Here is a 26985-nt window from a genome sequence, read left to right as displayed (position 1 = left end):
AATACAATGAACCTCCAAAACGGACAAAAATTATTTCTGGTACATGACACTTGTTGACTTCCAGTTGTTTACGTTTTCTCCCATAAAACCTTTATTGCAACATTATAAGTAACATTTTAACATTGTTAATTGAGAAGTTAATGACTGTAAAATAAACTAAAAAAACTCGCCTTTTAGACATAATATACATCATCACCTGGTAGAATTCTACTGGGTTTGCTGGAATTAACTAGTGTTGCCTATATGTCTGTAAAATAACTAAATAAATAAATGTAGAAAACGAAAACCCCAATTTTGGAGTTATTACCTTAAATCCTCACGGAACTGAAGTCTCACAAGATTTCAGAAGTCACAAACTAATACTAACTGTTATTTCAATTTAAACAACACAAGAACAAATTGAAATTATGTATGTATGTATGTATGTATGTATGTATGTATGTATGTATGTATGTATGTATGTATATGTATTGTCAATGTCCTGTGATAAACATGTACGGTATGTCCAATTTGGTCATTTTTCAAAATGTTCCCATTAATAGGATGTCTGATGCGGAAACACAATTGTGTAACTTAATTTTTTTGGACATACGTGTTTTTGACAGGACAGCAATGATATGGAAATTCCAGTTGTCCAGAAATCTGTATTTGGCGATTCAACATCATAGCCATTCCATCATTGATTTTGCTGGTGACACATGCTACTCTTGTTTCTCTGCTTCCATTCAATCCATTCAAGCAGAATGAGAGAGGGTTGTCCAAGGCACACAGCACTAGCAGCCCGTTTTTATTGACAGTTGCTGAAGAATGACTCTCTGTATTTGCTTGTAGACACTGACCTGTCTTACAAGGCCCAAGGTCACTTAGGGAGAGTGTCGTGTGCAACACTATGAATGAAAACCACAAACTGCCCATCTGCCGTCAGTAGAGCTTTTAAAGATGTAGTTCAGTTCATTTCTGCAAGCACGCATTCAATTAAGTATTTAGTGGCTGGCTGAAACAGTGAAACGAACTGCGTGTTGTGCTGTGCTCAGCTACCCTGAGCACCATTGGGAAGCATTTCACAAATAAACCATGACTACTTTAATTTGCATGGAAGATGGCTGCACACATGCCATGTGTGTTTATCCGGACATCTTTCAGGTTTTGTGATTTGTAATCTGATTGAGGAAGTAAATCCAATCTAGTGATAAATCTGCCAATTCTTTAGCCTCAAGAAACAGAAGAGCTCTGAAGCCAGAAACTCAGTCTAGTGTCACAAAAAAAGTAAATAAAGACGCCAGGCTTCATGTGATGTTTCATGATTTAAAATTTTATTTTGACTGTACACACGATTGGATTGTGCCAGATTTGTTAAGTGGTGCTCAATTCTCCAAGCACATTATTCAATATTTTTATATCAGTTAAGAATGCTTGTGAGCCTGGAGCAATTGAATTTTACATAAATTCTGGAAAGTTTCCTTTTTTTTTTACTTTTTTCCATTCAACTATATAGAGTACTCAACTCGTTTGACGATCAGAAAGGCTGATGTGAAGCCGTGTGTATGTGCACTTCTGGATTATATGCAACAGTGACCACCAATCAGGTTCACCCATCACAAGCTATTGTCGTGGCAGACAGGAGAGAACGCCAATGGGATTTTAGGATCAATGCACATTAGCGAGTCCGCTTATCTGATCAATGTGAGATGTAAAATAGGATCAATGGTGGCAACTGTTGACAGCTGAGCCTCTTCAAGGTCTTTGAGCCACAGTTGGCTTATCCTCAGCCACCAGGAAGAGAGGGCCAAATTTTCTGGTTTGGTGTTATTTCCAATTTGATCTAAGATTACACTGGCTGCAAGCCCTCAGTGGGGATGAAAGCACTTGCTTTCCAAAAAAAAAAAAAAAAGGATTATTTTCTTAATCTGGTTAACGTGACATTCGTCATCAAATATCAGGGCAGCACGCATTCATGCATTTAACCTGATTTTTATTTTTTTAAATCAAGCATACAGTCACACACAACTAAGCAAAAAAAGAGAGCAAACTCAATATTTTACTGTGGATGAATTTATTCTCTTAATTATTTCTCGATAGTGTGTCCCAACATTCATTTAAAAAAAAGAAAAGCAAATGCATTTCTATAGCTGCAATATATGACGTGATAATCAGGCTTTCCATAGAGCTTTAGACTATACAGACATCGAGTATGGCCCATTTAGGACCATTTTGTAATCAGCACATAATCACATCAAGAACAAGAGCCTCTCCGCACACTTTTCAGTAAACTGTTAGATTGCGCCTGTCCTTTCCTCACAATGCTTCCGTTGTTTCTCAGCAGGTCATGCGTGCCACTCCAAACTCCAGACTCACGACAGACGGCTCCTCTTTAGCCACATCGCTATTGTACGTCCCTTCCAGCTCGCCGTAGCTCTGCTTGCGACTCTCGGAGCCACTGCTACCCTCTACTGTCCGTTCGGTGTCTGGCCTCTCGGTGGCCTCCTCGCCGACCTCCTCGTGCTCGTCTTCCTCCTGCTGCCGACGGGCCTCCTTGTGATTGACGGGCGCCCCCAAAATGAGGGAGTCGGGGCGAGGTGGGAGGGGTTTGTCGAGTGAGCGGTGATCCCTGGACGGGGGCGCCACAGGGAGGTTGGCGGTCACGACTGGCGACACACCGAGCTGGTGGAGCCGCTACATGCAAAAAGAAGCGGATGGAAGAATTAATATTATGGATCCTCCATAGTCAATTGTTCCAATTTTAAGTTTTTCGGGTAAGATATGCTTTAAAAGTCCAACAAGACAAAGCAAGGTGACAGTATCACTATGCAAACACAATCTCTCTGCCATTGTCTGTCAGGTGTTTTTAAAGAGGAAGCCAACCCCCCAAAATGTCTAGAAAAATGTTCTCTGGAGGCCCACTAGTCAAAACGTGGCATTCTGTGATTAATATTGTGTTTGTGGAATATGAGTCAAGCAGTAAAATCCATCCGTTTTTGTCCATCTCAGGGGGGAGCCATTTTGCGCCACTTGCTCTGGACTTAAAAACATCACGGTTGCTCAGGGCCAACCAGTCACAGTGACTGAGCCCTGAGCAACTGTGATGTAATTTTCAGTCTACAAAAGTGACAAAATGGCCGCCCCCTGAAATGGCTAAAAATGGGTGGATTTTGCTGCTTAACTCATATTCCACAAACACAATATTAATCAGAATGCCATGTTTATACAAGTAAAGGCGCATAGAACATATTATTGCAAATAATTTTGAGGGGTTGACTTCCTCATTAAATGGTGAATAATTTTACTTGGGAAGTTATTTTACTGAATCGTTAACTTTTTGAATTTGAGCCTAGAATTCACTTTACAGTGCCCGTTAGTGAGAAATAATTTGAAAATACAACAAACAGGAATTCAACCAGTGTCATAAAACATATCTTCATCATTGGATTTTTTGGTAATCATTTCTCACATTCATTTGATCTAAAGCCAGGATAAATGAACTATATTTGGCATATCACATTTTAAAGATCTACTGTATAGAGCAACAGGGGCTATACTACTGTATATGGACCAAAGTCATTTCTTGTTTTGAGTTGAGTTTGGTGTTATAGCTGCAATCAGAATCACTTTCATTCAAGTGTGTGTTCACTTACACTCTCCAGTGCTTGGAGCTTGCTCTCTGCCTTGCGACTATTCTCCCTCCCAGTGAGAATGGTCTTCAGGATGGACTGCCGTGGGTGCATGGAGCGATCAAACTGGTGGTACATGTTTCTCCAAAACCTTGCACGCACACACATACCGACACGTTAAAAAAAAAAAAAAAAAAAAAATCAGACTGCAGGTAGCGTGGCAGAGAAAAGTGCACAAAAAGGTGGTACACACTTGAAATGGTAGGGCAAAGTGGAGGGTTCCAGTACAGGGTGCGTTTCAGCGTACGCGGGGCTGTAGAATGGATTCAAGTAGTTCTGTTTTTCGCTCATTAGATACGCCCATAATGAATGAGTTCGTTCTCTTAGCCTGGGACACGAAAACACAAGTCGAGAGTTACGTTCAAGTTCTCATACACTGTTTTTATAGCACCACATAAAAACACTCATTATGATGAACTACAATGTATTTTTCAAGATCAATATTTGCACTACCACGAAACACTTCAAAACATGCTAGGAGGTTTAAACAAACCACATCTATCATATTGTAATGGTCAGAGGGTTTTAATTTTGTATATTCTGTGCAACATTTTGTAGGTGTAATGAGAAATTCTAAGAACATTGGTTCTGCATTGTGGACTCACTGCAGCTCTTCTCTCTGCCTCTGGTTGTTGCCAAGAAAGTTTCCATACTGACACGAGTGGACGTGCTCGTGGATCTGCAGCAGGAACCACTCGCTGAATTCAAATGCCTAGAGAAAAAAAAAAAACTTGCAAGTGAGATGTGGATGGAATGTCACAGAAACAGTGTCTTGCATGCAGAACACATACATCCAAATAAAATACCTACACACCTGTGGGAACTGCTCGGATAGCTGCCAGACACACTCCAGGAACTGAGTAAAGATAGGAGACACTTCCTTTGGGTCTCCATCCAATTGGTCACACCTAAAAGTTACAATTTACGTTAAAGTTACTAATCATTAATCATCAACAATGAGAATGCCTCCCAGATTTAGGTACAGAGTATTTTCACTTTTCGTTTACTTTTACAATGGTTGACTTCTCTTTACACAGTTAAGAAGTTAAAACATGAAATAAAAGTCATTTCAAAGTAAACATTGTCCGTGCAGTTGATAACAGATTCATAATGCAGACAGTTTGAGTGTGGAACAATACAAATTCACTAGGGTAGAATAAAGTCAGTGTAAATAATGTCCACCCCTCCACTACCCGTACTTTGAAGAAATCGATCAGCAATAAAACTCACAATACCTCCTGTAGCGCACGGCTTACCTATCTGCAAACTTGTGGCCAAAGGAGATCCAGTCTTTCTCTATCAGCACCTAAAAGACAAAATTATCAAACAAGATGAGGATGAGGTAATCAGGAAACAAGAACATCCAAGAAAAATGTGAGTGGTACCATGAAACCCTTGATGGTGCGGTAGTAGGGGTCCATGAGCAGAGCCCCCAGGGAGCAGACCTGCGCTGTTCGGTCCCACCCGTCGGAACAATGAACCAACACGCTAGCTCCTTCCCGGGTCACCGCCTGGTGGTCGGATGATGCGGTAATGAAAAAGTGACTGACAGACACTGTATATTATGGAAAGATATATATGCAAAAAGATTTTGGCAAAGCACTTCCTATTAGACAAGGCTATGGCCTGTCTAAATGAAGCTCCTCCCTTCACGTCAATCTCGTTTCTTAGCAACAAGACGACGCCAAAGGAATATTTTTATATTAGACATGATGGACACGGCTTTGCCTGAGCACAAAAATAACGAACAGGTGAGTTGTTCAGCAAATAACGGGAGAGAGGTTGCCGCAAAAAAAAAAAAAAAAAAAATCAGCGAGTAGGCAAATGCTGAACTGTGAATATGCTGGGGTTTACTGTACAGTATTTCCAAATTTTGCAATCCTCCCCATTATCCATAATACAAAGAAAAAACTTTTTTTTTGTTTTTCAGATAAAAAAGAAAAATAAATTACAGACATGGGCTTCTCATAAGACATCAAAAATTTGCCCCCAAAAAATAAATGATAGAAACAATAAAAATAAACTTTTTAAAAGTCAATGAGAATTAAAAATAAAAAAATAAAAAAATTATGAGAAATGCAATGAACAGCTATTGGAATATGCTTATACAGGTATATGGCCTTTTATGGGACGGTGATACATTACAAGCATGTATGCTTTCATAACAAATTATACAGACCTGTGTTGTTGACGTATAATAGTAGAGAAATTTGAAGAAAAAAACGACAAGTTTGGCAGTAAAAGATACTAATGCACAGACGGAATGTCTGACCCACGGACCGGTCCGTCTGTCCGTCACTGACGGACACCGGTTTTGATGACGTGAGATGATAGACAGGAAATAGAAAAAAAAAAAAAAAAAAAGATGCTAAGCACAAACGGAAGTGGATTTTCATCCATCTGTGTAATCATTACTAAAATGATGAAGTCAGAAACGACCTCACAGTCCATTATTGACGGACGCCCGTTTTGCTGACAAGAGATGGAAACACGATCTAGACTGCATTGACTGTATATTTACAGCAGGTGGCGGTATGCACCAAAGAGAAAATAATCAGCTTCTCAGGCTGACTAAGTAATAAAATTGCTTTGAATACAAAGACAGTTTTACACAGAGGTTCTTGTGAGTTAAGTTTTACATTTCTATTTCTATTTTTGGAAAGAGTGAGGTTAAGAGATTGTGAAACGGTATTTTGACGCCCCCTACACTCCATTTCAGAAGGTGGTAGTAATGCTCCAAAAGTTGTTTGCCAACCTCTAAAAAGGTTCAGCTTGAAAAATAGACGGATTGACAGATGACGGACGGGTCCCCAGGCTGCTGACGGACTGGCAAACTTTAGTAAAATGCCCACCTCTGCTAATGTAATTGTAGTCAGTGCCTCATGTTTTCCTTTACATACCTACAAACTCACATTTCATTCATTTTGTACCCATACTTCAACAAACAAACAAACAACCAACCGTATGTTGCCACTGGCTGGTCATTGTCATTGTTTATTGTGCGTTTTGTTTTTTTGTATGGCATTTTTAAGGTTTAGCTTTTAATGACATTGTGCTGCTAAGCAATGACAAATAAAATAAAATAAAAAACCCCAACTTTTACCTTCGCCAGGAAGATGGCTGCATCCACAACAGCCTTGATATGCCTCAACCAGCCGCAGCTCTCCAGTCCGACCAGGTAGTCACTCATGGAGAGGGACCGAGCTCCAATCACTAAAGGATCACAAACAAAATGGCTAAAGTTAATGTCGGCAGAAGAACAAATCAACTCTGAATGTTTAAAGCGGTGGTGTTTGACCTTCCAGCAGCTTTTGCAGGCTGGCCCTCATCACGTGGATGTTCTCGATGCCCACAAACTGGAAGCGAATGTTGGAGTAGTTGTCCTCATTCTCGTAGCCTTTGCCCGCCGCTCGGTTGGCGAGCGCATTCAGCTGCAAGATAGTCAGTCGTAAGATGAAGAGGCAGTAGTATGAAATTAAAAGTAAACGCCCCACTGTGACACAATAGTATGTGGGGAATTTATGTTTGGTGATATGTACTACTGCGTGCATTATTTTCACAGATCCACACACTAATTGAGCTCAAGTGCAATTTGGCTACTTAGTGATGAAGTGCTGTCTCCTTCAGTGAAAATACACTTGTCATAGTTTGCACACCCTTCTGTAGACTTGGGGCTTAAAAAATAGCCACCCCCAAGTTTCTATATGGTATGACATATGGTATGCTCTTACTTTTGGCCTCGTGTCCATGACGTAAACAAATCGGCTGTTGTGGTTGGCCTTGCTGATGGCCTGCAGCATGCTCTCATCTTCTAAGCAGCGTGCACTGAAGCCAGAGAGAGGCTGACTGCACCGACAAACTGCCGCCTGTCATGATGGGCATAATACAACCACTTGAATTAATTAGATATCAATCAAACACTAATTAAATTGACCACGCCAAAGCTAACAAACGTAGCATGAAGCTCAAAACCATTGTGATGAATGATGTACCTTCTTCTCTTGGTAGAAGTAAGTAAGCACTGGAAAGCGTCCTTTGCTCCTGAACTTGGAACTGCCCACAATAATGGGCTTACTGGCCGTGATGGGGACGTACAGGTCACGTGGATATGTCTCACAAATCTGAGAAGAAAAGCAAACAATGTAGCTAGGGGGAAAAGCGGCTTTGATCTCATTTTGGACTAGAACACTTCTTTTGAGAGTTACTGTTAAGCTGAAGCTTTAACGCCCCCTTTTGGACCAAATGCATAACACCCTGAGTGGTATTTTTCCCTGGTGTTCAAATCGCAGAAAAAGTACTTAGCTATTAACTATTATAAAACAGTTGCATCAGTGTATTCCACGTCAGATTTTTTTTTGGGACCAGAACATCATGGACCTTGTAGTCTCTGTTGACGTCGGTGAGTTGCCATTGGTCGCAGGGAACACCCATCCTCTCAAACTCTGCCCCTAAGTCAATGAGTTGCCACCCTTCCTCTCGCTGCTGGTCATTCTGTTTGGGATTGTAGGAGAACGCATAGAGCTCCTCGTACGATTCTGCACACAAGGAAGGAAATCGGCAACACAGATACCTACAATACATCAAGTACAGTTAAGCTGTTTTTTGTTTTGAAATGACAAAGAGGCAAAAGACAAGTTCACTCTTTTTCAATATCGACATATCAAACATTCTAATTTAACAGAATATTATATGACGGATGATAAGTAGAATGTTCCATACTATGTTATTCTCAAAGTTACCAGGATGATTTTAGAATGGTGTGCAAAATATTGTACTTCCTCAGAATGGTCAGAACATGAAGGATTTGGGGTTAAGTCTATTAAAATGGTGAATATTTTCCAAGACTACCTCAAACACAACTTAAAGGTCTTTTGCCATTTTCTTATGTCATTGTTGGCAAGATAACAGTGATTCGATAAATGCAAATGTACTGTAACAACAACCTAATACATTGCAATATTTGCCAGATGTAATTAAGGTGGATATAGACAGTGTTTTGTTTAGAAAAAAAAAAAAAGGGGTTTTGACAACATTTTTCACAAAGAATGTTTCGGGGTTGCCCCAATCTGCAAAAAATAAAATTTACATTTTTGTTTTAATACTGGGAAAAAAAATCTGCCATTATGTCAATTTGAGGGCGCTGAATTGCACATTTTTTTATATTATTTATTTAAATCGGCAGCAGGGGAGTCAAATTCTTATTTTTTTTTTTTTTCTTTAAATAAATAAATAAATCCGTACAATAAGATGTTGACAATATTAGTGAAATATTGTGTGATTGAGCGCTCCGGCTGTACCATTCCAAAATTACGTTGTTATAGTGGCTGCAGTTTGCGGTGATGTAGAACTGCACTGTATCATACTGATGGGTGATTGTAAACTGTGTTTCTTAATCAAACTGTAAAGAATCCCTTCTATACATAAGCGTCTGTAGATGAGCATGGCTAAGAGAAGGTGGAACACATAGATAGGGCGGACCGAGTGAAACCCACCGGGCCGCAAAAGGCGCAAAAGCGAGCTGTAGACATCGTGGCAGTCACGTTCTCTCTGCACCACAAAGTGAACCACTCTGAAGTTACGACACTGTATGACCAGTGGGCAGCCCGAGGTGGTGAGCGAGAGCTTCTCCACGGATGCGATGTGGTGGTGCAAAATCTGCAGAGAGGAATGGCGCTCGATAAACACCTGTACTGTACATATTGTATAAAGTCAAAAATCACAAATATCACTCAAGGGTGCTTTTGAAACTTCAAAACACAACGGTGCGACTTCAGTTTCGTGCTCGAGGGTCACATATAGTGAATGATACAGTAAAACCCTCTTCCTCACCGGTTTTGGGGTGGCGGTCATGCTATTTGGCGGATATTTTTTTGTATAACTCCTAACTGTGTTTTGTTCTGCCGCCTGTTTATTTCGGATATAGTTCCACTGTCGACCCCCAGATGGTGACACACTATTTAATTTGACACTAAATTTGACAAAAGAAAATTGAAAAGAGTGCAATAATTAAACTCACCTTAGTTTTTCCTGAAGATTCCTGAATGTCAATCCCCTTCAATTCTTATTATCTTATTTTACGCCTACAGAAAGCTTAATTTTATAATGAACATCTTTGGATATGATTTTTGAGGTTTAACGTGAGACACATTTGTTAGTTTACAAAAAAAAATGACACTGTTTGTACCTCGTGTTATCCTTTGTTCTTGCTCTCTTTTAATATATTATGCATGCTTGTGTTTGTATTGTTTTAAAAATGCGTTTAAAGAAAGTTAAAATTAAGTGCCGTAAATGCTATAAAAATATGCCTAGGTTGTATTTAAAAATACAATACAATTCATCTTTATTTATATAGCACATTTCATAACAGCTACAGCAGTAACAAAGCACTTTACATTACAATAACAAAAGAGCAATAATATAAGAGAAAGCAATAAATTAAAACACAATACAATAACCAACAGAAAAAGTAAATCGGAAACAAAATTGGACAATTTTAGTCCAAAAAGGTGACAATTCAGATGCCTTGAAAATCCAAAAGCTCAGGATCCACTCACCCAAACCTCTTGTCCGCTAGACGTTGAGTTGTTGGAGCTGCTCTCCACAAAGATGAGGTGCGTTGCTGTGAGGTACAGTGTGCCGCTGGTGGATTTGTTGCTGAAGCGATCCAACAGGCGCACCTGCTCCACCTGCAGGCACGTACGAGTGCGCACACACAAACACAAACAATCAGGACATACATAAACAAACACACCATTTGGGGGTGATATCGTGCTGTGAGTATTTTTGCCGACACCTTGAAGGAAAACCCTTTAAGAGTGATTTTGTGCAGCATGATGCCAGCTGGAGTGCCATTTAATCCTGACCACCTGGTGCTCACCATCCACTACCACAACTAAAAACAGGCTGAGGATACACAATACATCCTCATCCATCCATTTCCCAGCAAGTTTACTGGTGAGCTGGAGCCTATCCGAGTTGACTTTGCAGGGCACATAAACAATTCAATACAAAAAAAACCCAACATGTATGTTTTTTTAACGTGGGAGGAACCCAAAGCACCCTTAAAAAGCCCATGCAAGCACGGGGAAAACATGCAAACAGGAAGACCAGAGCTGAGATTTGAACAAAGAGATTCTAATTTTTCGAAAAATCAATCATGTTAATTACAATTGCACATCTTGCATGTGACTGATGTTTTTGTCAATATTTTTCGCATTAATCATTGACCTAATGTTATTTATAAACAACTAGACATACAAAATAACATTTCATATATCTTTTTTTTTAAAACAGGTGTCACCAACATGGTGCCCACAGGTACCAGGATGAATATCCATCCATCTATATTAACATTATTAAAGGTAATTTGAACACGTTTTTTTTCAGAAGTGTAAACAAATTGGTAGTCCTGAAAGTTGTACTCATTTTCAAAAAGGTCGGTAACCCCTACTCTGAAAAGTGTGAATTTGAGTTTGAATGGTTGTTTGTCTATATATGCTCTGCGATTGACTGGCGACCAGTTCAGGTTGATACTGCACTTTCAGCCCAAAGTCAGCTGGGACAGGGTCATCTGTGACCCTAATGAGCACATACTGTGTATGTATGGATGCTTGTTTTTTTCCAATGTAAATGAAAAAGTTTAAAGTGGAAGATATTGGCTCTCCCTTACATTTCTCACTCTTCCAAAAAGACCAATGAAAAGAGATATACAGTACACTATACTTATAAAGGCAGAAATAGACCTACCTGTTTCATTCACTTAATGAATCCTAACTACATGGTATCCCCTTGCTTATTTGTTTTTGTATACCTCCCAAAAATCTGAGTAAAGTAATTTTTGGGGATAAAAATGAAAAAAATTAGACACGTTGTGTTTTTCTTTTGCTGAATTAAGAGCAATGACAAGAATTGTGACATATTCTTCCCACGATGCTATGCAACTCCTGACTGAATGTCACCAAGCAAATCAGTTCATGTAGAACTGAGTTAAATATTCACCCATGTCACATTTTTTTTTATGCAGGGAAGCAGTTGTGATTCCCTAGTTCGATGTATCTAAACATGCTTTTATATGCACAAGTGCACACACAACCATGATATTCTATTCTACTTTAAAAAGGACAGTTTAAGGCAAGCTGCTCTGTGTGGCAAAAAGCTTGTTGTTCTTTTGCCTGCTCTCACGGCAAATTGTACAAAATTGTAGATTTATCATGGCAGCAATTCTTAGTGACTCAGACATTCTCCCTCAGTTTCCTTTTCCCTGTCCTTGTCTCAACAGTGATGAGAGCAGATATGCTCAATACAGGAAGTCAGTAGCTCAGCATTTAAGTGTTGGGAAGTAATGGCCTCAATTCTTCTTCTTCAAAACAACTATACTAATTGTTTTTCCAATGCATGTGATTTACATAATGCAGCGGTAATCGGGGAGTGATAATATGATTATTACAAAATATTAATTATATCCAGCAGCACATATTTTGCAGTCACACAAATGCCTTTTAACCATGAACAGGGCCACTTGGTCTCTTCTCAATCTCTAGCATTCATCTTAATCTTCCGTTGGTGATTTAGCCTGTGGTGACTGATTTTAACAATCCAATTTTGTGCCAGTGCTTTTTTTTTGGGGGGGGGGGTCTCTAATGTACCAGGCATAGATATAATATACTTGACACTGCGAGGCCTTAAAGGGAACATTTAAACCTTCATATAAGTGATGCAGAAACTTGGTCACTGCAGAACTACATCGTCTTCCTATGCAATTCTTAATTCAGTTTGTATTGACAGCCTCGTTAAATCGATCAATATCATGAGGGTGTGACAGTTGAAAGAGCACAGATTAAGTGGTGCAAGGTGAAACAAAACAGCTCAGCTGCCTGTCACGTCTAAAACGAGCAAGCTAGCGACACCTGCATGGATGCACTTACATTAATGCCACATCACACGCATTGCGAAAGCAGTTTATGAAATGAAACACAACGCCTTTTGTTTTCGCAGATCACCCCAGTGTGAGGCCGAGCTACTGTCTTGCGTTCCATCCACTGCAATTAGCTAGAAAATGTTAGCTACCTTCGGGGTTCGGATATGTTCCATGTCTCCGGATCGTAACAGCTGTCAGCGACTTCAGAGTTCACGCAACGCCTTCAAAATATGCCTCTATCATTGATAAAATCGTATTTAAAAATGTGCTACTCAAAAAGGGAGCACGACGTCAAATGCATTCAGTGTGTTTATTGTCAATTACTTTACTCCTGCATCCGCGTAAAGCGCTGGACAATCACGCCTATGCCAAAGCTGCGTGTTTTCAAAAGAAGAGCTCAAGCGGAACTCCCAACCGAAGTTAAAGAAAAATAAACGCCCACATCAAATTAATGATGATAGTTAAATTAATTTAAGACATTGGACGTAAAATCTGACCGCAATGTGACCTGCATTTTGTCGCTACATATGGCTTCAATATTATTTCGAAATTTAACTCTTACACTAATTACGCCTACATCGCAAGCTTGTACGACACGTCACGCGACTAGGAAACGGCATGCTGGGTAATGTAGTTGACCACAATTCTACCCGAAATGCAATAGCATTCGGTTAGCAGCAGGCGGGGAATAGGAAAATCGACACCATGCGTGGATTTTGTCCTTAGATAGTTGTCACTTTTCGATAGCTAAACGGGATACACTTGGCAGAGACATATAGTGTAAACAACTGTACTACAGTGGCGTTGTTTGAGAGTCATGGTGTATTTAAAAACATATTTTAAGTTAAAATAATACGCCTGTGGCCCACACGCGGGCATTTCTGCGAAGCTAACTTGCGGGAATATCTGCGATGCTGTGTTGGTCTCTGCTGCTCTGCTAATGTGGCAAAAGTACACAAGAGTAGGACTTGAAGGTGTTTAATGCGTAAACGAAAATGTCTGGATTTAACTTCGGGACGGGAACACTCGGTTCCACCAACGCTGGAGGGGGATTTTCATTTGGAACAGCAACCAGGTAATTGAAACGAATGCGACTTAGCTAACATTAGCATAGCGTAAGTAGACAGCATTCTCCCGCACTTGTTTCAGCGTCCTTATCGAATATCAATGACCAATATCACGAGAGACTTTTACGAGTGAGACGTCGTTGTGCGTCATTAGCCTTTGACTTGATCTAATATTAGAATTTGTCCTGACAACGTAAACCCCCTGTTGGTAAAATATGTAATGAATCGTCAGCTGATAACTCAAGAGCTTGTCCCACTTTGCCATTGCTTTAAGTGCACCTGCGGCCAGTACTGGTGGCTTCTCGTTTGGTAATGCATTGAGTGCTGCCACCCCTGCCACGACCACCAGCAGCACCCCTTCCCTTGGTCTAGGAGGAAGTCTCTTTGGTCAGAAACCTCCTGGAGGGTTTTCATTCAACACGCCTGCTGCAGGTAAGTCACATCACTGAAGCTCCTCACTTCTTAGTTGAGAAATGGGTATTGTTTGAGCTGCACATTGGTCTCTTCATTATATTTAGGCATTCCTTTTATTTTGTTCCAAAGGATGGTTTGGTCTTGCATAAACCTCACACTTACCATTGACATTACACTCATTGACAACATTGTGTGTAATTTGTATTCTGGGAACTGGAAACGGTGTATCTCACACTGGTGAGTTGCTTTGTAGTACGGGGTGATAACTGTCGTTGTGATGCACATTTCTCCTTTAATAATGGCACCGGATTTTATATCTCTATTAAATCAAATTCCCAACGAAGACCGAATGATTAAAAAAAGGTTGTGGATAAATAAAGTATCGATCAATCTGTCATTTCTTGATTTCAGGTACTGCAGCTGCTCCCACTGCTGGACTGACATTAGGTGAGCATGTGTTTTAAAATTTTATCATTTAAAACAATCTTCAGGTGTCTTAATTGCTTGGAGTTAAAATACCCCAAGGATCAAGAATTATAGAACACTTTGCACCCCAACTGTCTTGTCTTGCCGAGTATGGTGTTGTTACCATGGTGACTGGGGGCAGAGCCTGAGTTTTGCGACTGTGTCATCACGGGTTCCCTTTTGCCATATCACTGACGAGATCCAGTCCACTGATATGTAAAAGTCTGCCGGCAAAATGTGAGGCAGCCCGCAAAGCCTTTCTTGTTGATTTATAATGGTTGGATCTTCTCAATTTTGCCAGTGAGTAGTTGCTGTGTCTGGCTCCCTTTTTCTACTTACAAATTGTAACTTTGACTTGTGTCTAGGGGCCCCAGCTTCTACAACAGCCTCAACCGGCTTCAGCCTAGCCTTCAACAAACCCACTGGCTCAGCTGCACCGTTCTCCCTCACCGCTGCTACCACCAGCTCCGCGTCTGTCCCGAGCGGGCCCGCTTTAACATTTGGCTCTGTCCTGACGTCAACGGCGCCACAGCAGCCCGGGGCGACAGGCTTCGCGCTCGGCCTCGGCAGCACGACAACCACGGCAGCTGTCCCAACGGTTCCTTCGCTGGGCGGGGGTCTCTTTTCCAGTACGGTGGCTACAAGTTAGCAAACATACAATGTGACAAAACCTAAATGTGATTCATAATGTTACATCAGGCCGCCTTTTCACTGTATATTACAGGCTTGGGTCAGACCACTCTTGGAGGAGGAGGGGGGCTAACATTAGGATCTTTATTAAGCACTTCAACAGCAGCGACGGCAGCCCCTGCTCCCAGTATTGGCTTGGGTGGGGTTGACTTCAGTGCCTCCTCTGAGAAGAAGAGTGACACCTCATCTGGAGCCAATGCCCAGTAAGTGCAACACTGACAAAATAACACTTTGCAGCATTGTGTGCCTTGACCTTTGACAAACCCCTGAGACTGACTTACTGTACCCCTGAGAATACCCCCAGGTTAAGAACCACTGATTTAGTGATGCAGTTCTTGTTTTTTTAAGATCCTCAGACCTGCTTGTCATGAGGTGTCATATCAAGCTTTGAGTAACCAGTAAGGGAGTGTAACACTAATGGCACATTTAAAGCACCAGCTTCCCATTCACACCTGAGACATTGGCTACGGTTGCATGCAGCCAATAAACCTTTTAAAACACGAATATTGGCAGCATTCGAGTTTTAAAAAGCATGTAAATGCGCATAATAACCAGAGTATGCCCTTATTCAAGTTTTTAAAATTCCAAATATCATGCCTTTGTTCCTCCCTTTCAAAACCGGTTATATGCGCATGCATACGTCGGAATATTCAGATTACACCGGACACTCTGCGCATGCTCAACCGCAAGGAAGCTTGGTCTTCGTGGTACAGAAAGGGCTTGTGTGCACGTCATCCTCGCCATAGCGAGCCTCACTTGAATACAATGATCGCTTTGTGGTGTTTTCACAGTATTTTCTGTCTCTATGGCAAAAATGACACTCTGTATATACACACATATATACGTGGGTATAAATCCGTATTGTCTGGCGCGCAACTCGCCGGAAATACACAAACGGAGAGGTAAACAATCATGGCGAAACTCAGAGGCGCAATGTAGTGGCACACTTTTGGAACACGGAGGAAACTGACTGCTTTATTCCTGTGGTGCGTGACATGAATATGTTTTTTTTTTTAATTGACAGTAGCAAGTAACAAGCGGAAATGACGTCTATTTGTGTCACGACGTCTGTGTGTCGCCATTTCAATCGTTTTAGAAATCATAATTTTGACCGTAACACGAATATTGACTGCTTGTAAACGAATATTGACTTCTTGTAAATGCAGTCACTGTGAGGCTAACGTGCCATAACACACTGGGAAAGGAATATTTTTAATTGGAAATTTTCACTTAGGTGTACTCTTTTTTTTTTTTTCATTTATTTATTTTTTTTTCAAGAAATATTTACAAAAATGTGAGGGGTTTACTCTCTACCTCAGGGTGCACTGCAATGTATTCAGTTAATTTGCACCTATTTCTTTGTCATAACGAACACTTAATTTGTCGTTCTCCTCCTCGAAGGGACAGTAAAGCTTTAAAGGATGAGAACCTGCCTCCAGTCATTTGTCAAGATGTTGAGAATTTCCAGTAAGTAGAAATAATAATTGCATCCACTGTGCTTTGCAATTCGTCATGGACAGTGAACACTGGAGTTTAGTCAACTGTTAAACCATCATATAGTTGTGGACAAATGTGTTGTTACCTGCTGTAAATGAAAACAAAAAAAACCATAATGGCCACATGCAAATGCCCCAATTGTGTCAATCAGTCTAATCTTGAAATAATGACAATTGTGGGTTTTTATTTCTTTAATAAAGAGGTACCAACAATTTTTGTCCACGTTTGTATCATTTCTTCATCAACATATATTCATTATGTTTCAATTGTTTTTTTTTCCCTCTCCAGAAAGTTTGTCAAAGAGCAGAAACAGGTTCAGGAGGACATCAGCAGGATGACGTCGAAGGCAATATCCAAAGTCCAGGATGACATCAAGACTCTCAAGCAGCTCCTGTCTGTTAGTGCCAGCGGCCTGCAGCGTCAGGCTCTTGCCATTGACAAGCTAAAGCTGGAGACTGCGCAGGTAGCTACAGGGACTTTTACATTTGATCTCAGATGCACTTATTACTAGTACTCATTCAACCAATACAACAAGGTACATTTTAGGCTGCTATCAAATATACTAAAAGTATCTCTCTTGTGCTGAAATTTCAAGTGCCAATCCTTGACCTGAATCTAGAAAATTTAAACCTTTTCTGTTCACCCTCCTTTCTCAATTAAGGAGCTGAAAAATGCTGACATAGCACTTCATACGCAAAAGACGCCACCTGGACTTCAGCATGAAAACACTGCTCCTTCAGAGTAAGTAACATATCAAAACCTCCTTTAGCTCTCATTCATGGACCCCACCCCTAAAAAAAACCTAAACATTTATTTATTTATTTATTTTAGTTATTTCCGCTGCCTGATAGAGCAGTTTGAGGTTCAACTGCAGCAATACCGGCAGCAGATTGAAGAGCTGGAGAACCACCTGACCACACAGAGTAATGGCTCTCACATCACGCCTCAGGGTCAGAAGTCTTAAAACTTGCAAATTGCATCGTCTGTTATTTTTTTATTCTCTAACCTTTTTTTTTTTTAAATCTTGTTTCCAGACCTAACCATGGCCATGCAGAAATTGTACCAGACGTTTGTTGCCCAGGCTGCCCAGCTCCAGTCTGTCCATGAGAATGTAAAGGTCAGCACAAATTCTATGAAATGACTGATTCACCCCAAAGTGTTTTTATGCAGGCATATGATAAATACAAGAAATTATCTGATCAGAGGTATTCTTTCAAATGCTTGTTCAGATTCCCAAAAAGTCAAACATTTTGTGTTCACCCTTTTGTTGAATTCAAAATTGTTTTATTTTCAAAGTATTTTCATTCTTTCTTGGCCATCATAAAATTTAATCAAGGATGCGCTTAATTGTCATTTATTTTTCCCCCCCCACATCCAGCTAGAGGGAGCTTTCTTCCCATTAGTGGTGCTAAGTACTACACTTTGAGAATTGGTAGTTTAGTGAATTGGACTCACTATATTTTACTGAGCTACTAGAAGCTTTCCTGTTGTACAAGAAGTTTTTTCTAGGTCTGTGATAATCATCACACTTCTCTGCCATCACTGGTACTCTTCTGTGATGGTGCCACAAAGAAAAAAGCTGAAGAAAAAGTAAAACACCCTTGTGTAATTGTGAACCTATCGATGCTGACCGAGCAGAAGTCTCATAAGATTTGCTGAAGTGTCATGTGACATCACGCACATGATTGTGGTTTGAACTTTTGAAGTACCACCGTATTTAAGTTGTGTCAACAATAACAATGGCTGCCATTTTTCTTTTGTCTTGTATTTTAGATCTTGAAGCACCAGTACCTCTCCTACCGCCGGGCCTTTTTGGAGGACTCAACCGACGTCTTTGAGTCCAAACGGGCGTCGAACAGGAAGTGGCAGAGCACGCCGCGCGTTACCACCGGTCCGGCCCCATTCTCAAGTGTTCCAAATGCTGCAGCGGTGGCCATGGCAGCCACACTGACCCAGCAACAGCAGCCAACTCCAGGTCTGACTGCCTACAAGTTTTAGAATGTTCTCACCTAGGTTGGAAGGTTGGAAAGAACATTAATTTAATTAATATATACTTAATATTGGTGTAGGAAGAAAAGAGGAAAAGTGAAAGAAATAAAATCCTGGTTGCAGAGCTATTTGCTTGCATATGTGTAGGAAGTACCTAGAAAAAAGGGAAAGAGGAAAAAAAACTGTTTCTCCTGACTGGAAATAGTTTTCTGCCTTACTGTCACATCTCAGACGCTTCTTTGTGGGCTGGATTAATTTAATTTATCTAATGCGCCTTACTGTACAATAGCAGAGAGGATATATTATTGATGGGTTCACTGGGAGCTGATGTGACGTTGACAAAGCCAAATTAATAATCGAGGGTGCTCCAATCTGGGTTTTATGCTGCCGATTTCGATCATTCACTCTGGTTTTGCTGCACATTTTAAAATTTTAGAGCGGCTCACTCACTGCTCAATTATTTTAATCATTATTTTAATAATCATCCCTTTTACGCAAAAAAATCATTTCTAATTGACAGTGCAGTGCTTTGAGCAGATGTTTACAAATGATGTATAATTAGTATTTTTTTTTGGTGATTGGCATTGATGGGCATATGCGGATCACATACTTTTCAACGAAAATCGTCCGATCGTGATCGGTGGCCGATCGATTGGAGCACCACTAACAATAATTGGCATGTCACACAAATGGCCAGGCATATAAATATTGAACTGACAACCTCACTTTATTCTATGCTTTAATTGAGCCCACCCAATCAGTATTATTACTACTATGAAGATTTGCTGTGTGATTTAGGTACAGTATTTGGCTTGTTGACTAACAAAAACGAGTGAATATGGACATAAACTGTACATTGTGGCAGCTGCTTTAGTTTAATTTTCCCGCTTAGTCTGTGTTGTTACTAAACATAAGACTGATTTTCAAAAAGCTCTTGATTGTTTTTCATAGGAAGATGTAGGATCTTTTTTTCATAATGCCATACAGGTGTATGGTGGTTCTGAAGCATGTCTCTTCTGTTGTACAGGGTCTGGCCTAACAGGTGTCTCTTTAAAAAAAACAAAAAGAAAAACCTTTTGTGATACTTCTAAACACTAATTCTGATGTACTGTATAAAACAAGCAAGGTCTGTTGATTAGGGTCATGTCAGTCATTCCATTTCCCGCTAAATTATTAAAAACACTCTCATGGTACATTGTATTATTCAAACCAATAACGATGGCCAGCATACACATTTTACTGGTAGTAAATACAGTACTAGCAGGTATTTGTTGTACTCAGATGTGCGCACAAAGAACCCAATACTAATCTAATACACAATTACAGTATATCATATTTATATGCACATTGCAGTATTGTTCCACCAGCTGAGCACTTCATAGCACAACTTCACAAGTGAATCCACTTTTTATTTAATGTGACATCAGGGCACTCTAGTGTACATTTATTCGTCTTTATTGTGAATAAAACTTTTAGTGAAGAATCAAGGTGAAGATTTTAGAGCAATATTGCACTTCGGGGGAGGGTTTTTGAAGGCAGCAGCAGTCTTTCTTCATTGGTCAGACACTTGAGCAAATGTGCTTGTCGTTTTGAAATCTTTGCAGACAAAGCTTACATATTCCAGTGAAAAATTTACTTGAACCACAATCAAACTGTTAGAACATCACTCTTCATCGGGGTGATTTCAATGTGAACATTGACGTACCTTTTTCGGGACTTTGCAGCTCTGCGTTGCTCAGACGTGAAATATTGGAGCTTATTTCTTTATTACTGTCATGCTGCTTTTCTATGGAGGCATAGGGATGGCACAAAATAAAATAATTATTTCAATATTTTGTTATTTCAATATTTCAATAACTCATGCCGGTCCCCCACTAGTGCGCCATGAAATAATTTAGTCATCCTGTCCTGTCAAGATGTGCTTTAACAGCAGACTTTCAGGCATTTACATCCAAATCAGTCTTTGTGTCTGTCACTTTTTAAGGGACCAAAGGTAATGGAACGAGTTAACAATCATAAATCAAACTTTCACTTTTTTTTTTTTTTTTTAGTTCTTGGTTGCATATTCTTCATATGCTAGTCAATCACAGCCTGAAGTTGGGAACGCATAGACATCACCAGACACTGAATTTCATCCCCGGTGATGCTGTGCCAGGCCTCTCCTGCAATTTTCTTCAGGTCCTGCTTGTTTTTGGTGCATTTTTCCTTCATTTTTGTCTTCAGCAAGTGAAATGCATGCTCAGTTAGTTTCAGGTCAGGTGAGTGACCTGGGCATTCTTTACCTGAAAAAAAAGAAAAGAACTCTGGTTGTTTTCTTTCTCTGCTTCCGGTCATTGTCCATCTGCAATGTGAAACGCCATCCAATGAGTTTAGCTTAATGAGAGCAGATAATATTCCTTGATAAACTTTGGACTTCATCCTGATTTTGTCAGCAGTCACATCATCCATAAATAAATACAAGGCAATTGTGTGGTGTGTGTGTGACTGCTGACAGAAGCAGGGTGAATTCTGAAGTGTTTTAGGCAAGCTCCGCTTATACTCTGAGCCTAACTCATTGAATGGTGCTTTATGACGAATCATACTGTGAAAGCAACCAAAGACTTTTAAGGCAAAGAAAAGGAATGTTACGCAATGACCAATTCAATTACCTGACCCAAACTCCATTGAGTATGCCTTTCATGTGCTGAAGACAAAACTCAAAGGAAAATTCCCCAACAAGCAAGAACTTTAATTTGTCGCATTACTTTGGTTCCTTTAAAAAGTGGAAGGCAAAACAGTTGTAAGTTCTACACACCATTCACCTGTTTCGGATGTAAAATACCCTCAAATTAAAGCTGAAAGTGTGCAACGAAAGTACCTCTCGTTCATTTCATTTCAAATTGTGTTCATGTGCCAATATTTATGCCCCCGAGTGTATCCCGCCTTTTGCTTGATTTCTGTGTAAGAGACAAAGAAGTGCCAAGCCTTTTATGCCCTTTGCAGGGTGTGTGTTTGTGTGTGTGTGTGAGTGTGTGAGTGAGATGCCATTGTTGTGATATCGGGGATCCACATCTCTGAAGTCGGTACACATGTGCAGTAGTTGGCCCAAGTTTGCAAGTAGCAACTTGACAGTTTTCTAGAATGCAACATGAGTTGTCATATTCGACTCTGTCATTTAATAGACTTTCTTTGGACTTGAGGAGTATTCAGTATTTATTGACTCTGGTTTACATGATGTGAGGTGGCATCATGGGCAACCAACAACAGTTGTTGACGTTCAGATTGTTGTTTAAACTGTGTGATGCTACATGGTGCTGGCCCAAAGCTTCTTTGCATTTTTGATACTACTTTAAAAGTCAAATGTGCCAAATGACTCAGGACTACAAGTGAAAACTGTTTGCTTGGCTCAATTGTGAAACAGTGTTGTTCTACCGTTACTTGTTTGAAATTGAGAGAAGTCATGGTGGTGAACTATTGAAACTTCATGTTCAGTAATAATTCAATAGAAATGGTCAGTTCCGTTCCAGGATCATTTTTACATTCTCCTCAAATAAGTGTTTTAAAAGTTTTGGAAGCTTGGAATTAATGTTCTTGTTATGATCAAGTACTGGTAGTTGGCATTCAGAGGCGTTTGAGTTTGAATTAAGTTCTGTCCTGACACAAACTTCTTTAGTATTATTTTTAATGATAGGTATCTTTTTAACATGTCTTCCACACCTGTACTTGGCTTGACAATTACACTGGTTGTATTAGTGGTAACACTGTTTAGTACTTGAAGTCAGTCGTCGCTAATTAGAGTACAGTACGTCTGTCTCTGGCTGTTTCAGACTGTTTCTATTCTTATATTTGTGGTCTTTTTTTGTTTTTTTTTAACTTCCCTTCTCCTCTACATGGCTTCTTAGAGGCCCGAGTCAATTGACAAAAACCGTTGACACGTTTTAAGACGGACGAATGTGCATGAATTACTCACAAGGTAGGCAAGATGACGTGTAAGAGAACACTGGTAACGATCAATCTATTCAGTGGTTTAAACTGCTGGTTAGATAACCCGTAACTATATACCTACTCTAACTTGTCGCAGACTAGTGTTTTTTTTTTTTAGAAGTTTACAGTGACTGACAGCCCTCAAATGCCAAATCTTTGTGTCTTATCTAACGCTTCAGTGCTTTGACTTGTATTTAAACATGTATAACCAATGCCTGTTAATACAGTGTATTTAATATATATGATATGGTGTGCCTTTTTAAACTACATTATATTCAATAACAGTGTGATGCTTTTTTTTTTATTTTTTTTTTATTAACAGAAGCTAGTTCATTCACTCTGAAATCTTGACTCTTTGGAAACTTGTCAAATGCAGTAGCAGCTAGTAACCTACTACTACCAGTTATGTTCTAAACTTGTTTGTTTGTTCCTGTAAATTGAGTTGCATATTAAATTGACAATAAAACATTTTTTAAACAAAGAAATGGTTGTCCTTGTTTATTTTCAGATGAAGCTAATTTGTTATATTTTGATGGCATAGAGAGAAACAAAGACAAGTTTTGGAGTGAAAGAACTAGCCACATTTTTTTTTTCCACTTAGCTGTATTGTGATTACTTTAACAACTTTAAACTTCAGTGGAACTTCCAAAGTTGAAAGTCCCAGAAGTCAGACAATTTGGGAAAGATTGTGCTGCAAAAATCAAAGAGTGAGTTGTGTAATTAGAGGCAAGACCTCCAACTTAACCTCGCGGAATTTCTAAAGGAAAGGGTTGACTTTTTCTCTGGCTTTTTTTTTTATTGACTTATTTTTTCATGTGATGCCACCACAGTAGGGATAACGGTGAAATCAAAGAGAGAAAGTATGATAACCTTCTCAGCATATGAGCAATACAGTAATGTATCAATTACATGCAAATGAATTTGCTAGAAGCATAATGTCTAATGTAAATTGCCAGAGAGGCTTGCGAAGCAGCACATTTGTTTACTGTCTATTTGTACATACATGCAGGGCGTCTTGAAAAGTTGAGTCATTTTTAGTTTTGTTTTATAGCGATGTATTTCTCATTAAGGAATGTTACTTAAAAATCACCTTTTAATAGGAAGTCAACCCATACATATTTTTTTCAAGAATATGTTCTATGCAAGCCCACTAGTAGAAACAAGGCATTCCGATAAATATTGCGTTTTTGGAATAAGAGTTAATCCACTCGCTTTTAGCCATCTCTGGGGGTGGCCATTTTGTCACTTTTGTCGACTGAAAATGACATCACAACTACTCAGGGCTCAGGTAACGACCAATCACGGCTGACCTGTTTTCTGAAGCTGAGCCAGCCAACCCTGGGGAGTTGTGATGTCATTTTCAGTTGACAGAAATGACAAAATGGCCGCCCTCTGAGATGGCTAAAAACGGGTGGATTTTGCTACTTAACTCATATTCCACAAGCGCAATATTTATCAGAATGCCGTGCTTCTACTAGTGGGCCTGCTGGCAACATATTCTCGGAAAAAAATATGTTGGTGTTGATTTCCCACTTTTAGTACAATAAAGGTTTCATTATGGAGAACAAATTTACTTTACATAACCAATGGGCAGCATTGTTTTGAAATTACTCCGTCAACCAGTGTTACGGTTTAAGTTCAACTTTGGGGGTCCCACTGTGTATACATAAATCATACAAACTGTACCCTTAAAATCCACTTATTAAATTAACATAAGAGGAGCGTTGATTTATGGTTAGACTATATTGTATTATCAGTCTGGTAAGTAGGGGAAGAGGCCCTGTCAAAGGAAGCTTTTAAAGGAATAAAGAATCTCTTCGTGTGCCACAGGGAACCAGGCACCACTGGGAGGAGGGTTTGGCAACCCCTTTGCCACAGCAGTGGGCACTAGTTTGGGCTCGACCACTTTGGGAGGTATTGCCTAAGCTTTTTTTTTTCCTCCCCCCCTCCCCAAGTTTGATAGCGACTGAGAGGTAGCAGTGAGTGTTGAGTCTGAGCTCGGCTTATCACTTTTGCCTTCGTGTTATGGCGTATGTGCGTTCACACCAGCAGAAAGCTGCTCCTCTGTTTTTATGTAGCTTTGGATTGTCCACTATTTTAAAAGCATGCCCCATACTATAGATATATTTGAATAAAAGAAAAAGAGTAACCTAAAATGGAAAGTGGTCTGAACGCACACCAAGTGGAGTCTGTTAATTTCCCTTTTGCTCCCTTTGGCCTTTGCTTTGCCATGCCTGTGTGCTTTCAGTGCAGTCCACGCTACCTTGCGCAGGCTCACCCAAGTCAAAGCTGTGCTCCAGGGTTTGACTGACTGCCGTTGTCTCACTCTCCCACAGGTTTTGGTGCGGGGCCAGGATTTGGTGGGGTGGGGCCTGGGGGTTCTTCTTTTGCCTTCGCCACCACCACTAAGCCCACAGGAGGCAGTCTGAGTGCAGGTACATGTGGACTGTGACTCCTCACGCATGATTCGCTAGCATGAAGGACGCACGTTGTGTGTGTTTTTATTGAGGATGTCATGTTTTTTGTTTTTTTTTAAATTCTGGGTCATTGTGAGTGCTTAACATTTAAAATCATTATATTGAATTGTTCAAAAAAGGCTTGAATTTTGGATTAAGTGATGCAATGATCTTGAAATGCAAATGAAAAGTTTATCCGCAGATAGCTGACTGAACACTACTTCATTTAATTGAACTAATCTCTTACCACTGCAAAACAAGAATTTGTTTACAGCTCATTGCCATCTGTTAAACTAGAAAAACTAACCTATGATTATGTATGGCTAGCAGCTGTGCCTTGATTAACAATTCAGAATTGTTTCTGGATTGCACTAAATTCCTCAATGAAGATGGCGTATTTTTTTTCCATTTGTGGTCTCCGCTCTAAATTACGCCTTACCTCACATATTCAAAGTTAAAACCTGACCACAAATGCCTTGTTGGCATGAAGCATTTATTCAGACTGACTTATAGAAATGTCATTTTGATACTGGTAAAATGAGCACAATTGTACAATCTACTAAAACTGTAAGACCTAGTTACAACATATATACAACATACGATGCTGCTAAAGAAAAGCCCACAATGGTCACCAAAATAACTTGACAAAAGTGTACTTGCTGTGAAACATGGAGGAGGCTTGGTTATGTTCAAGGGCTGCTTTTCTGAATCCGGCACAGGAAGTCTTCAATCTGCAGGGTACAATGAAATCACAAGCCTTTTTGTTGTTGTCCTTAACTCTTTCCATTTCCTATTTGCTTCTTCCAGGTTTTGGTGGTACCAACACCTCAGGCTTTAACTTCAGCAACCCTGGCATCAACCCTTCGGCCGGACTGACCTTTGGTGTGTCAAACCCGCCTGCTGCTGGCTTCGGTACAGGGGCGCCTCTCCTGCAGCTCAAGAAGCCCCCTGCCGGTAATAAACGGGGCAAAAGATAGAAGCAAGACAAGACCCAACGAAGCTTGTGATTTTGCGGTTGTCAAGTTTGGGCTTTGTAGCTTTTTTAGTCTGATTTCCCCCAAAAAGTATACAAGCACTGGACAAACTTTAGAGGTGTTTTCGCACTGGGAAGTGATCTGGGATTTCCTATCCTTTATTGTCCACTGCCTCCTTCCATTCCATTATATTTTAACTATGATCCTCTGTCAAATGGGTCTGCCTGGTACCAAATGTGCTACACATTTGGAATCAATATATAGACACAATAACTACATCATTGTTATTATAAAGCATCATTTATGAACTAGGACCAAATCCATGTTAGACATTTAACAAAATGTTAATTATGAACTTGTACCACATTGTTTTTGGGAAGGTTGGCCTCGGCGTTCTGAGTTTGGCCAATTCTCTTCAAGCGTTGCCGACTTTGGCCAAGGTTCCGTCCAGAGATTTGAGTTAAGTTTACTAGAAAGAGCCTTAATAGTTGGCCACTTCAGAGTCAAGCTAGGCATACTTTTATTTTTGTAATAACAGGTAAACAGATAAAAAGCGAAAAGCATCCTGATAGTCAATCTTGATAACTTTTTTTTTTTGCTTAGGCATACCAATTTATAATTTCAGTTAAATGAGAAATGTGCTGTGTATCTCAAGATAATTAAAATGTTAAGAGATGCGCTGTCAGAGTTCTTATGCTAAACTTTTGTCCTATGACTGCGAGTGTGCATGTGTACAATTGAAATGGATTTTCTCTGTTGAGGATCTTTTTTTTGTCAATGTCAAAGTACATGATGACTGGTTGTTGTAGTTTTATTTTCAAATCACTATCTGTATGACTGTTTTCAAAAAGTTGTTTGATAATAAAAAACTTTTCATATGTTTTG

General features: G+C 39.9%; 2 protein-coding genes across 4 annotated transcripts; one reads left to right on the top strand and one right to left on the bottom strand.

Moving 5' to 3' along the window:
- Window positions 1-2032: 2032 nt before the first annotated feature.
- mtmr6 (myotubularin related protein 6) lies at window positions 2033-13109 on the bottom strand. Its single transcript, XM_086020850.1, has 15 exons — window positions 12735-13109; window positions 10223-10354; window positions 9161-9323; window positions 8046-8203; window positions 7661-7789; window positions 7400-7534; window positions 6967-7099; window positions 6772-6881; window positions 5054-5179; window positions 4925-4974; window positions 4483-4576; window positions 4274-4380; window positions 3862-3996; window positions 3633-3759; window positions 2033-2673 (listed from the first exon to the last, which is right to left on the bottom strand). Exons 1-15 carry the CDS (start codon window positions 12756-12758, stop codon window positions 2317-2319), a joined length of 1980 nt encoding a protein of 659 aa, XP_085876976.1. The 5' UTR covers window positions 12759-13109; the 3' UTR covers window positions 2033-2316.
- Window positions 13110-13186: 77 nt separating this feature from the next.
- Window positions 13187-26978, top strand: nup58 (nucleoporin 58). 3 transcript variants are annotated; one of them, XM_086020851.1, is made up of 14 exons: window positions 13187-13660; window positions 13927-14084; window positions 14478-14513; window positions 14897-15160; window positions 15256-15424; window positions 16623-16688; window positions 17007-17181; window positions 17380-17459; window positions 17550-17668; window positions 17753-17835; window positions 18492-18693; window positions 24501-24584; window positions 25007-25105; window positions 25934-26978. In XM_086020851.1, exons 1-14 carry the CDS (start codon window positions 13581-13583, stop codon window positions 26101-26103), a joined length of 1785 nt encoding a protein of 594 aa, XP_085876977.1. In that variant the 5' UTR covers window positions 13187-13580; the 3' UTR covers window positions 26104-26978. The 3 variants fall into 3 exon arrangements, with proteins under 3 accessions (XP_085876977.1, XP_085876978.1, XP_085876979.1); XM_086020852.1 differs by lacking the exon at window positions 24501-24584; XM_086020853.1 differs by lacking the exons at window positions 24501-24584; window positions 25007-25105 and having other exon boundaries at window positions 13188-13660.
- Window positions 26979-26985: the final 7 nt, after the last annotated feature.

Source organism: Filicampus tigris, chromosome 21 (genome assembly GCF_054856515.1).
Source record: "Filicampus tigris isolate MCC_2025a chromosome 21, RoL_Ftig_1.0, whole genome shotgun sequence".
Classification (NCBI taxonomy): Eukaryota; Metazoa; Chordata; class Actinopteri; order Syngnathiformes; family Syngnathidae; genus Filicampus; species Filicampus tigris.
This window is presented reverse-complemented; position numbering and strand designations above follow the sequence as displayed.